The following is a 14047-nucleotide window of genomic DNA, read 5'->3' on the forward strand; positions in this document are numbered from 1 at the left end:
TTTGAAGTACTTAGTTCTGGGAACGATCCACAAGTAAGAGATCACAGAGGGAAATGCCAAACAAACCGAAGATATAATTTGGATTATTTGTGTATTGGGAATAAGTGCAAACATTCCTGCAGGAAACGATTATAATTAAAGTATTTTTTGCAAGCAATTTTCTCAGATTTCCAGTGAGCAATTTCCAATCCATTACTTTGCCAAATTTCAGCTTAAACTGAGAATCACCCTCTACCGCAATTAAAAAGCAAATACAAATAAAAAGTTATTTTCATTCGTTTCTTATTGGTTTCTTCGCTTCGCTTTGCTTCCCCAATTCAATACAATTTTTGTGCTATATGTTTTCTCTATGTATATTGGACATTGAATCGATCAAAAATACATGCTCTTTTTTGTTTGTTTGTCACATTTAAAAAAATAGATAATTCCATTACAGTTACAACAATATACATATGTATGTGTAGGTAGGTTGTCTGTCTGTTCTAATGCATAAATGCGAAAATACAGGAAAATTATTATACAATCATATTTCTTATGTATGAGTGCGTATATATGTATGTGTGTGTGTCTGTGTGTGTGTGTGTATTGTTTTTCTATAAATAAATAATAATATATATATAGAGTTGGTTCTCTTCATTCCCCCTGAAGTTTTCTCACTTTTTTGTTGTGTATTGCAATAAATATTCTCTGTAATATGAATAAAAAAAATAAAGTTTCGCCAACAGTTTTCAGCCGTCCGTCCGTCTTCCATTTAACAACAGTACATAACATTCATATATATATATATGTATATATGTAAATATACTCGTATATGTATATACTTATTGTATGTATAAATAGATTCATATATATGTAGGTATTTTTGTGTGTGTGTGTGTAGTTAGATATATATCAACAATTGCCCAGGTAGCAGGTTCGTTAAGAGTAAAACGTAATAATAATAACTATAGATGTATAAATATAAATGGTAATCGTAATCGTAATAGTTTCCTCTTTCACATCTCTTCTCATCTTCCATCTTCACATCACTTCTCATCCTTCATCACTCTCTTCTCTTCTTATATCATCGTAACAACAACAACTAGGGTTTTACAAATGGCACATACAGTTCAGATCAATAGGCATATAGTAGGTATATAGTATATATGTATATATATGTAGATATATAGGTATATAGTTTTTGTGTGTGTGTGTGTTTTTTTTTATGGTCCTGCCAGCAGTGTGGCACGCGGACCTCTTGAAACAAAAAACCAAAAAAGAAAAACAAGTTAAAAAAACGTGCACTCACTTTCTCCCGGCGAGCGTGAAATTTCATTTCGATGCCCGGCGTAAAGTGAGCTAACAAAAATGGTTTTTCAGTTGGTTGGTTTGTGTGTAAAATACTCAGTATTATTGCTTTAAGGCGGTGCCCAAGGGAGAGGCATCAAATGTGGACCACTTGTTCAAGTATTTCATCATTGTTAACCATTAAAGCATCCTGAGCAGGGTCGCTCCTGTCGCACCTCCTGCGGCTGCTTCCACGGAGCGCCCAAAAATAACAAAAGTCGCGCACAAATTTCCATCAGTCCCCGATCAGTCCTTCTTGTTGAGAAAGTGCAGGACATAGTGCAGTACCAGATCGTAGCAGTACTTGTACTCGGTCATATTCTCAACCAGCTGCGGCCTGTGGCGGCGCACGGTTTTGACCGCTTGAAAGACATCGACCTCCCCGTGCTGGATGACCTGCTCGATGCACGCATTCGCGGCACAGTAGACACCGGCCCGACTGCGACCATCGGGCGAGACAACGCAGACGGGGCCGTAGTCGACCTTGTTCCGCCATATCTCCACCATGTTCATCAGGTACACCAGCGAATTCGTCGAGCTGGGCACCTTGTGGCCCATCGGCCAGCAGGTCAGCTGAAACAGCTGGACGGTGCGCGTCGGCGCCTTCACGCCGGCCATCATCTCCGTGAGCGAGACGATCTTCTTGTTGATCTTGAACTCCCACTGCTTGATGTTCGTGTAGCTCTTCGACATTACGTAGTGCACGGAGAAGACCGGTCCGTACTTCTCCATTTTGGACTTGTTCGGCCAGAAGGAGGGATACGACTGCGACTGGGCGGGCGGCTGGCAGAGCACCACCACCGCGGAGCACTCCTGATCGTAGACCAGCGACCAGAACTCGCCCAGAGTGTGCTTCATGGGCCACTCGGTGACGATGTACTCGCGCGGCTTTGTGTACCCATCGACGAACACCGAGTTGATGTAGTCCGTGAAGGCGTTGCCCTGGAAGGAGGTGAGATACGGCCGGAAATTGTCCGGCGGCACACACAGCACATCGCGGTTCTTCTCCCTGTTGTCGGCACGATGGCCGCCCGCACAGTCGCCGATGGTGAATCTGGGCGTCTGCTTGCAGATCTGATCGTACTCCATTTGGTACTCGTTCAGCTTGGTGCCAGAGTTGCGGCGGGCCTTGGCCTTGAGGCGATCCGACAGCTCGGAGACGGGGAACCAGGTCTTGCCGCAGATAATGTGCTCCTCCAGGGTGTCGTAGATGAACTTGTACTGCTCCACATTCTCCACGAGACCCTTGCGCGACTGCCTCAGTTTCTTGAGGTAGCCAAAGACATTGAAGCACTCCTCCTCCTCGGCGAGCTCCAGATTGGCGTCGATGGACATGTAGACGCCAGAGCGACCGCCGCCATCGCTGCAGTGCACCAGTATGGGTCCACGCATGTCGTCCTCGTCCTTGATGATGTTCCCCACCACGAGGCGCACCCGGCGCCGGAACTCGAGCAGGGCATTGGAGAAGGGACACGAGTGGGAGTACCATTCGGTGTAGTGGAACTGCAGGATCAGCCGCTCGTCGCACACCTCCCCCTGCTCGTTCTTCTTGTAGAGGCGAAAGGTGCGAATATGGAAGTTGGCCAGCTGCTCCTCCCGCACGATATTGATGTGAATGTCGCCGTACGTCTCGTGCACCTCCATGTTGGCCGGCCAGTACTGGTGGCACATCACCTTGGCAAAGTCAAAGGTCTTGGTCAGCATGACAATGGCGCTGATGTTCTCCTGCCAGACCATGCGCCAGTAGGCGACGACCGTCTCCAGCACCGGTCCCTGGGTCACAATGTACGCATTCGGCTTGAGCAGACTGTCCACATAGGAGGCATTCACATAGTCCGAGTCCTGCAGTCCGCCCACCTTCTCCAGCACCACCCGATTGTAGTCATATGGAATGCACTTGGGATTCTGGTTCTTCTCCTGGTTGTTCTTCTTCAACGCATGCCGACAGGTGTTCGTCTCCACCTTGGCCGCCGTCTGGAACTCCAGCTTGTACAGCACTGGAAACTTGCGGCGCAGATCGCACAATTTCAGGAAATGCCGTATATCGATGGGTCCGTTGGGTATCGTCTTCGACAGCGAATTGTTCTCGTCGCGTGCCTCCAGCTTAATGCGCTCAAACGAGAGCAGGCCGCTGTTCAGCATGCTCAGCTTGATGGTGTTCGGTATGGAGACAATGGCCCGGCTCTTGCGTTGCTGCTTTTCGACGTCATCGTACCGTGCGGATGACCTCGACCTGTGCTTGTTCTGCTTCTGCCCAGCTGTTGTGGCTGCTGCTGTCATAGCTGCTGCTGCTGCTTCGTTGTTGTTCCCTGTATGCTGTGCCTGTGCTGCTGCTGCTGCTGCTGCCTCTGCTGGTGATGCTGCTGCCCCTGTCGCCTCTGTCTCTGTCTCTGCCACAAGCTGCTGCGTTGTCATCATCAATCACGGGTGTGCGTGGTGGCGGTGGTGGTGGTGGTGATTCGTACGTGTATAGAGGAAGTAGTCGATTAGTCCACTTGGCTCATCATATTGCTCTCGTTGTTAGTAGTGCTAGTGCGGCTGGGCTGTGCTGTTCCCTGGGGTTAGTAGTATTAATCGTTATTTGCTATTTGTTCACCTTTTCCCAATATGTGCGTTCCGTTCCGATATATCCACGATATTTGGCCAGCAGCAATTTCGTATTTGGTGGCTTTCTTTTCTTTTCGTTTATTGTATTGTATTTTTCCCTCTATGTATCGCTCGCTGTGTATATTTTGTGTATTCGTTTTGCTGTGTATTTTTCCTATTCTTTGCTTCCTTCTTTCTGCTGCTTTTTTCTGCTTTTTGCTGCTTTTTGCTGTTCGTTCTCCAACTACACTTCACAACTGCCACGGAAGTCTGGGTCTGGTCTCGGTACAATTATGGCCAGCTGCCTCGTTGGGGCGAATTTCGTTCGTCGACTGAACCACAGTACCCCACAAAGACACGACCCGAGCCGCATCACAGCCCAACAGCCGATGGATGGCATTCCCACCACACACCATGAGAGTAATTTTTGGGGCGAAATCCGCCAGCCAGAGAGCGAGCAGAGCCAGTTGAGAGAGAGCGCCTTTTCACCATGGCCCATGTGACTCTGGCGCCTCTAGCGGCGTGTCGGTGGGTGCGAGTGACGGTTATTTTTAGCGAGGCGCGGGCGGACACCGTTTAGTGGGAACACGGGACACACTGGTACCATATGATTATAAAGGAAAATGGAATGTTGGCTGATTGAGAATTTTGCTATTAACATAATAGGGAATAGGGGGAAATTAAAATTGTGTTTAAAGATAATTTTTTACTAAGAATATTACGCAGTAAAAAGTAAAAAATATTGGTAATAATAAAGGGGCATAAATATTCCATAAGTTATCCATTCACATCTTTCCATAGTACTCCCTCTTTCACCTTGCCCATTTGCTTTGTCCCACTGTGCAATTCACCTTATAGTATGAATGAAAATTTCGATTTTGCCATTGCCTGGTCGTTTTCAGCGCGGCGAAAGATTTTCCATTTCGATTCCACCTCTTTCGCGCTCTTCCTATTCTCTCTACGTTCCTAGCGCCCATGCCTCTCTCCTCTCTCCTCTCTCCTACCCGATTTAGCCACTCTCTTGGCGCCTGCGCATTGTCGAATTTTTCACTTTTCATTTTGGTATTTTGTTCTCGGCATCGGCATCGGCATCGCGCTCGCATCTATTGTTTTGAGAATGTGTAATTGAAAATTCCGCAGGTTAAATGAGGAAGTGACGCTGATTTCGGGGCTGTTATTTTCCATATTTAATTGGCCCACCAACAGATGACAGCTGAACAGCAAACAGGCCGCCCAGAGCAATATATCGTTTTTATGCATAAATAATCAAAAAATATATTCGTCATGGAATTGGCCTCAGTAAATTTACATTACATTTCCTGCCTCGAATCAGCATCAGCATCAGCAGCTGTAGCTTTGATGGTTTGTTTGTTTGTTTGTTTGTTTGTTTGTTTGTTGATATTCCTGTGTTATTTCTAGAATTGTTATTCTTTCAATTTTGGTGCACTTTTTTTTTTTTTGCTATTAATTTTAGGTTTATTTTGTTTTCTTCCTGTGTGTGTGTGTGTGTGTGTGTGCACATTTTATTTCCGCATGCACTTTGTCTGTCGCTGCGTTTTACTGTAAATAGCATTTGGCACTAGCCCACAGCCAAAGAGGAAGCGGACGGCGGCCAGAGGCCCGTCAAGATGTGCCATGAAGAACACCCAAAAACACACACACACACACACAGCAACACAGAAAGAAGCAGCTCTATCTGGGTGAATTCGAAACATTAGATACTCTTCTTCAGATATATATCTTTAAAAATTGTGCAAGTAGATCTCTGGCAAACGAAGGGCAAGGAACTGATAGACTATTTATTTGTTATGGCTATACGGACCTATTTTATTGATTGGCATGTGCTCATAATTATACCCACTGCTAGTAAGTGTATCAAAAAAAAAAAACACACCATCGGATTGCGTTGTAATCGTGTTTGAACATCATCATGACGAGGAAATTTCGAATTTCAAAATAATTACACGAGCACAGGCATAGAGCAGGCAGTCAAGAAGCGTCTCAGCAGACAAACGGAAATATTGTAAATGCTTGTGCGGTTTCTTTGAGTTCTGTTTGGTTGTAAATTCTGATTAAAATGCGTTTTTGTCGGCCATAGCCTTGATGTTTGACAGCAGCAGCAAGTTTGATGACCTCCTCGCCGTAGATTACACACACAGAATCCTTGAGATGGAAATTCAAGATCACCAAACCTTTGAATCTTAAAAGCTGATTAGAAGGAAATTGGCTGAGTGAAAGCATAATCAATATTCCCCTATACCTCTGCTAATTAAAATCCATTTTCGATGCCAGCAGCTCTCTCTCTCTCTCTCTCTCTCTCAAAGATACTGTTTAGAGTAATTTATAATAGCCATTATGGATTCCAGGTAGTATTGGCGGCTGGTTGGCCGCAGCTTATGGGCCATTAGTTCTGGTTGCACCACAAAACAGAACAGAAATTGTTGGGTCGGGGCCGGTCCTAGGTCCTAATTTAATATATATGATCCACACGAAAATCCAGCAGCAAAGCCGACTGGCAATTGTAAACTGTAGTAGGCACCTAATTTGAGAACTGTTGAACCATTTAGAGGGCACAAAGCGCACGGAAAACACCCTCGAATGTACGACCCAGCCCATCCACCCACAGAAAGGGCACTTAAGCACATAACTGCCTTGCCCTGGCCTCCCACACCACACTCTCCCTCCATATTTCCACTCCACCGAGACACACTGCACATGTTTATGGGGCCGGGCTAACAAAGCGCTGACTGCGGTTGACCGTAGTTACAATGAGGTTGAGCAGGGGAAGCCAAAAGGACGCATCATCAGCGACCAAATCCCCGTGTAAGCCGTGGACTGACAGGGGAACAGGGCACGACAGAGGACCCACGCAATACACACACACACACACACACACACACACACAGGAGCCTCCCTCTTTGTCGTTCAACTAATTAGCATTAAATCAGGTGTAACAAGAACAAGACCAACAGGGTAAGAGTGAACGGAAAGAGACTTACCTTGCCGAAGAGGGTGAGTCCGCCATGCTTCATATTGAAGGTCGGTGCGTCCGCATAACTCGAATCGGCCCAGGGCGTATGGCAAGTGGAGGTGAGTGTCATATAGCGCACACCGATCGCATAAAGGGTGCGCAGAACGGCCAACGAGCCGCCCAGCGAGTGGCCACCCTCGACGCCCGTCAGCGAGCAGAGCTGTTGGTTCTTGTGGGCATCAATGATGTCTGCAAAGAGGAAAAGCGAAATCAAATATTTATCTCTATATTTTGTAAGCTAACTGACAAGTGACAGAATTTTTAGCTGGAGTTTTTGCGCTTGAGCAAACTCAAACCTAAAACTTGCCATTGTTTCGGTTCCATAAGTAACATTTGTTGCTGCTGCTGCTGGTCTGTCATTTGGTCGGTTGGCACCCATTGAGCACTACTCACAGTGCGCTGAGGTTAGTCTTTGGTGTCAGTCTCCCCAGTCTCCCTCCGCCCAGAGCTCGGTGCTGCCTTCTGTCAGTTTATCCGTTCCAGTTCCAGTAAAACAAAACATTTCGCTGTGCCATGCAATATTTACGCTTGTCTTGGCCAGCACCAGAAAACCAGAAATCCAGAGACAGGGACAGGGACAGGGTCCCACAGTTAGAGCTGCGCCCAAACAGCTTTGATCTATTCTATTCTATTCTATTCTATTTTGTTGCCAAGGCACTTGTCAAAATACTTGAACATTGTTCGTTCTACGCTCGGTTCATTCATTCGTTTATTCGTTTATTCGTTCATTCATTATTGTTTTTAGCCAGCAAAGCTTCAACAATGTTTGCTTCAAGTTCTTGTCCAAGTTCTTGTGTGCATTTTCCGAGTGGAGTGGCTGGCCAGAAGCTGCCCAAAAACTTTTAATGCCCTAAAATAATAATTTTCCTTTGACAAATTGTCCAAAAGTTTTCGAGTGCATCAAAGAGTGTAGTGTCATTGATCAATCTGAATAACCTTTTACGTATATTAAAAAAAAATATATATAAGAAAAATATTTTGGGTGGGGTGGGGTCGACGATTCCATTTCGTTGCTCGTATCAGCATTTCCCATTTTTATTTATCTGCAAATAATTGGGGGAAACTTGTTTTTCTCCTGAGGCAGAGAGAGAGAGAGAGAGAGAGAGAGGAAGGGAGAGAGAGGGAGGCTCCCTACTCGGGGGGGTTCCATTATAATTTGTTGCGAGGCTATTCAAATCAAGCACTTTGTGTGTGTGTGCCACAGCCAATTTTGATAACATTTCGAATGTGTCGCACACACAAAAGCGGGAAATCGGGTTAATAAATTTTCCACCCACATAACGAAGGGCAAATGGCAAAACGGCACAACGGGCCCCCCCCCCACCATTTCCTGTGAGACCCTCAAAACGAACTGAGAAACGATAATCGGCAAGTGGGGAAAAGGTACTCCAAGACACAGGACGCAAGGATTCGCTGGCAATAAGCAAATAAGCTTTGCAAAATCAAAAGCAATGGAGGAGGCCATGGAAACGGGCATGGCATGGCATTGTGCTCCAATGTTGAGTGCTGGGCTGCTGGGCTGCTGGGCTCTGGCTCTGGGTTCTCCATTGTTGCCCTGGCAAAACCAAATACCTGCCACAAAAACCTGGTCGATGTCGGAAACGTCGTTGCCGTAAAACCCTAAAATATGGAGCAAATAAACAAATGTTCGGGCAGGACAGCACCAATACCAATAGGGAGAAAGGAATCCTTCTTGCCATTTCTCTTGGATGCTGATGCTGCTGCTGCTGCTGCTGCCATTGCGGCACAGTCAAAACGAAAGGCAACTCGAAGGCACTAAAATGCGCCACGTGAGCTGAAGTTCAATTCTGGGGCATGCCCGGGACTAGGACTTTGGCTCGCTGGCTCGCTCGCTCTTTGGTGCTTGCTTGCATGTAATTGTCTGTGACTTTGGCCGGAGCGAAGTTCTGGTGACCAGTGCCGTAATGTATAATAGATGGCCCGAATGTATCGGATACGAATTGAGGCAATACTCATGGCACACAGAGAGTGGTGCTCCACACTCCACACTCCACCAATACGTTTCAAAATGAAAATCCCAACCAAATGCCACTTGACGCAATAAACCAAAAGCAATGGCAACAGCAGCAGCAGCAGCAACAGCAGAAGCCTCAATAGTGGCAGTGGCAGCAGCAGCTTTACAAAAGGGGAACAATGAAGGACACTCGCTCGGCAGCTAGTGGAAGTTTCGATACTCTGAAGATGCTGAGGAAGTTGCTACATGTCTTCTGCACCTCTTACACTTCAATCAGATTATTTTATATATTTTAATGCACTTTTTTCATTACCTAAAATTGTCTTAGTTCGATTAATAATTGTTCTGTTTCTGGGGGATATCTTATCTTTTCCACAAAGTGATTAAAACTTCGATGGGATCTATAAATATTTCAGTAAATATTTTTACTGCGCTTGCTACTATTTCTACACGATATATCTAACGTGCATTTATGGAGGATAGCATCTACATCATTTTTCATCGAATCCATATCCTTTGTATGTGTTCAATCTAACATTATTTTCCATGTTTTTATATTTTATCGCTTGTTATATATTTCCTGTCGTAGTATCTACGCAATTGAGTTTTCTACGAATACTAAATTATGTTCTATCCTTTGCCAAATACATTCCGAATCCTAACCAAATCTTTCTACCATTAATATTTATCACAATCTCCATTCTATATTTTCATTCTTTACAATTTCTACTGCTTAATCAATTCGCTATACCCCATGTAGAAAGAGCATTGTAGTTTTCAGCTTGATGCGACCAAATACCTCTCTGGACCCTTATTTTTCTTACTGCTGCAGCAGAATGCAATTTTCTCAATATCCTTTTCTCGGACTCTTGGCGGTGGCTCCGGGAGATGTGGAAGTGGTGGAGAAGTGGCAGTGTAAATTGAAGTTTACACTTTTGAAGGTGAAAATTGAAAATTGCAAATAAAAACGATTCTCACATTTGGAGTGTAAGTGTAAGTGCGAAGGAGTGTGTGTGTGAGTGTGACAGAGAGGCAAATGTAAAGTAGCAGTGGCAGTAGCAGAATGCTGGCAGGTGACAGGAGAGGGAGAGAAGGACAGGGACACGGGACACTGCTGCCACTGGGATATCGAGGCTTCGAGGCTGAGCTTTGTGTCTCGTCTAGAATGTTGTTGGGTTTATGGAGCGCCATTGCAACGCTCATTTGTTTAGTTGCCCCAACCATGAGTGGGGGGGACCTGGACTAGAACTTTGAGTGGGGACAAGGACTAGGACTACGACTAGGACTTCAACTCCCGCTTGGACACGGATCAGGAGCAGGACTTGGTTTTGTATTCGCAGTGAGTGACGTGGCACGTCACTCGTCGCGTTGTGTTGTGTTTCGGTTCGTTAGGTTTGCATTTTTTACAATCACTTTGGCAGAGATCGACCAGCGGCAGTCCCCAGGCACCAGCGGCAGTCCCAGCACTAGCATCAGCCCCAGAGCGGCAGCTTCGAAAGGAGTACCCAATGGTATGTGTGTGGCACGCCCTGCTGCATTTGCTCAATAGTCACTTGGATTCGCATTTTATTTACACGACATGTGAGCGAGTAGGAGCGGACAGGACAGGACACACAACAATTTCAACTGAATTTATTTGCAGTAGTTAAAATAAAATGTTGGGTTTTATTTTATTCAACAGCACAGCAGCAGCTGCGATTTCCACAGGGAACAGCAATGCAGGTTGTTTATTTTCGAGTCACTTTTTATTTTCACACTCTGTTGTACTTTCTTTTCTGCAGTATTGTGTGTAACGTGTCGGTCAGCTTTTTATTCCTTTGACTTTGGTTGATTTCTGTGCTTTTTTGGATCTTTGAACTAGAACGAATTGGTTTCGTTTCGGGGACAAAGCTCAATGCGGATTTTCGTTTGATTAAACGTAAATATGGTAGAAATTTAACGGGGGATTTTATATGCAAGGAAAGTTATAAAATTTATACTCTGGCTACTGATAAGCAACACGTTTGATATTGATTGTCTTATGGATTGATGTCCCAAGTAAATGCAAATTTAATCAATCATCGGGCATAAGAAGTCTCTAGATAAAATCCAATGCCAATGCTGTCACCCCCTTTGCATTTCTTTCCTCATTTCCAGACTCTTTCTCTTTATCTGTTAGCCATTTTCTCTCTGCCATTCTTTTACGCTTCTCTCCAATCCAATTGCTCTTCTTTTTTTTTTTTTTTTTTTTTCATTCGACTAGTAGAGTTCTCCAATTTTAATCAAATTTATTGCTCAATTTGCCACTTCACTCGCTTCATTCAATCCAATTTCCTTTTCACAAAAAAAAAAACCAAAGCGAAAAAAAACCGCATCAATTAAGAGAAATTTTTATGCTGACTGCGAAAGAGACATCAGAGGCTGCCTCCAAGGACTCCCTCTAGGGACTCCGCCGCCATTGAGGCGTCTCAGGCAGAAGATTTGCAAATTGTTCACTTTTCTGTTTGCTGTTCATGTCGGAGCGGATTGAGAGTGTGCTGGGTGGTGGGGGGTAGGGGAAAACATATGCAATTGGCATTCCATCCGCTCAGAAATCCATTGCATCGGAAAAGTGTGCGGGAGTGGCGGCATTCGATCCTGCAGTTTCTTTTGTAGTTCTAAAGCTAAAGCTAAAGCTAAAAGTGTTCCTGTTTCATATTTCTTGTTATTTTGCGGATGAGTTTACTTCAGCCATGATTTATTGACATTTCCATTTACGGCTACATAAATGTTTCAACGCAAATGCCGGAAGCGATTTGTTTGTTATGCTTTCAGTTTTCGTTTCCCTTTCAGTTTTCTTTTGCCCTTTTCCTGTGTATGCAGCTGCAATACAAAAAATATGGCCAAGACTCCACCCAGACTCGAGTGCAAAAAAAAAAGAGCAGCAAAAGGGCGAGAGAGGCAGGCAGGCAGGGAGGCAGGCAGGCAGAGTGCAAATCAAAATGCAAAACGGAAAACAAACAGGCAAACGAAACACACAAATGCTGGCCGGGGAGTCGAAGCATAAGTCAAAAGTTGCTACTTGCAATTTCTGGGCTTTTGCAGCTTTTACAGAATTTTCGATACCCTATAAGAGGGTATATATAATCTTTGCACTAGATGATGGCCCATTAAAAGATAATTTTGATGATTAATATTCGTCCAAGGTGGATTTGCTGTGAAGTACACTTTTTTTTCAAGGCTGATATATTTCACTGAACTATCGTAAATTTTAATTATATTTCTAGATAATTATCTATGGAAAGAAACCTTAAAAAAACAACTCTCTTCTAGATTTTAAAACAATGTTCCATCTCTAAGGGTATTTACAGTTTCGGCCAACCAAAAACTTGTCTTATTTTTCTATGTTCTGTTTGCTATTTGGCAAGTGCTTGGTGGCGCTTGCCCCCACTCCTTGCGGCTTACTTATAAAGAAATATATGGACTGTTTTTCTTGGCTTAAACGAGGCCTCTCCGGTGCGGCAAAACTATGTAGGTGAGTGCAGCGTATCAAAGGAAATGGTGCAAAAATATGGCACGCGGTAAGCAGCTGGCTCAAGGGCCCCAGCCACAGCCGCCGTCGCCACTGCTACTGCTACTGCAACTGCCACAGTTGCAGCGACTGCTTTTTGGTAGCTGGCCAAGATACTTTTCAACAACTTTGCCAAAGACTCGCGAGTCAAAGTTTTCCGGCATAGCACTCGCTCTCTCTCTCCACCCGAAAAAAAAAACCCACACAAGAGTGTAAAACGAACAACTCGAATGCCTGGCATACTTTCCGTTCCGTTCAGTTCAGTTTCGGTTTAAGTTGTCTGCTGGATTTTTCACTCTTCGGTGGAAACTTTGGGGAATGTTTAACGGCATGGGCTTTGCCCACGCGGCGTATGTGTTATATTAATTCTGTGACTGTTACTGTTAACTGTTAACTTACCCTGCGCCGAGGTGCATGTGGTTAACTGCGGGGAGTACCGATCCGTGAGGCGCTTGATCACATCAATCTGCTCCAGGGTGAGCTGCACAGCATCCCGATGTTGGGCCTCGCAGGGCACATATGCGGCCCAGAACTGCAAAAGTGGCGAAATGATTGAGGAGAAGATAATTAGTATGGAAATTATTGTAATGTAAGAATATTTTGAGCAAACATTTCAGACTGATAGGCATATTGTTAGATTTAGTTATGGGACACTTGGATACTGTTAATATTATTCCTTCTTCCCTTTAAGAGCCCTAGAGAGAGCGATCTCCCAGCGCTCTCAGAGTCGTAACAGCGAGCGATAACAGCAGCGGTAACAGCAGCGGTAACAGCAGCTGTAAGAACAGCAGTGTAACAAGAGCTGTAACAGTGCGCGTTTGCATGATAACAGCATGTTACCATGCAGAAACCTGCCTGCTGCAGTTGCTCTGAAGATTGTAACTCCAATAAAAACTCAAGTATAACCTTACTTTGAAGTTCTTGCTTCTCAAGTCAGTGATATTTATTTCCCCCCTCCACCGGCATCTTTTCTTTGCCAAAACTTTTTATTTTTTGTTAATTGCACCTTATTACGAAAAAGTGATATATTTTCCTCTATAAAGAGCGACGCGACTCCTCAAGAGAACAGGCGAAACAGAACAACAACAAAATCCAAGCAAAGAAGTGGGAAAACTGTTCTATCACGTTATATCATTAAAGGAAATAAAAGCACGTACGTGTCTCTCCTTGGACCTGGCAGTGGAAAGTGGCAAAAAACAATTCCGGAAACACAACCAAACAAAAAAAAAGAGCAATTAAAAAGTTTTGGCTTTTTGCTTGGCATAAAACAGGAGGAAAGCGGAGAAGCAGTGAGCAGTAGCAGAGTCGTGGAAGCCCTGGCAAACGTAATAAATAATTTTTAATATAAATTCGTGAGAAAGGCCCATGCGGAGGAACAACCAGAAACCATGAGCCATGAGCCAGGAAGCAAGGAAGCAAAGAACATTCTCTGGGTCTTTGGCCGAGCACGTAGCCAGCCAGGCTTTTGATTCCACTTCCACATCCTGCTGCTGCCGCCCAGCCGATTTAAGAGTCCCTGCCTCAAGGCAGTAAATTAAAAGCAAAACAAGGAACACTCTAAATGTGCATTTGCTCGCTTCCAGGAGACCATACATCAGGA

At 44.6% G+C, this 14047-nt stretch overlaps 2 protein-coding genes across 2 annotated transcripts in view; both read right to left on the minus strand.

Annotated features, from left to right (window-relative positions):
• LOC111080903 (LIM domain-containing protein A) overlaps positions 1-14047 on the minus strand; it is a 102772-nt gene that overhangs the window by 23798 nt on the left and 64927 nt on the right. The window contains exons 9-10 of the mRNA XM_041594754.1: positions 12847-12979; positions 6912-7132 (exon numbers count right to left, since the gene is read on the minus strand). Of these exons, the coding sequence (XP_041450688.1) occupies positions 6912-7132; positions 12847-12979 (354 nt within the window). The remainder of the gene's footprint in view (positions 1-6911; positions 7133-12846; positions 12980-14047) is intronic.
• Positions 1564-4257, minus strand: LOC111080922 (receptor-type tyrosine-protein phosphatase kappa). Its single transcript, XM_022376784.2, has one exon. It carries the CDS (start codon positions 3742-3744, stop codon positions 1573-1575), a length of 2172 nt encoding a protein of 723 aa, XP_022232476.2. The 5' UTR covers positions 3745-4257; the 3' UTR covers positions 1564-1572.

Source organism: Drosophila obscura, unplaced genomic scaffold (genome assembly GCF_018151105.1).
Source record: "Drosophila obscura isolate BZ-5 IFL unplaced genomic scaffold, ASM1815110v1 contig_36, whole genome shotgun sequence".
In the NCBI taxonomy this organism is placed as follows: domain Eukaryota; kingdom Metazoa; phylum Arthropoda; class Insecta; order Diptera; family Drosophilidae; genus Drosophila; species Drosophila obscura.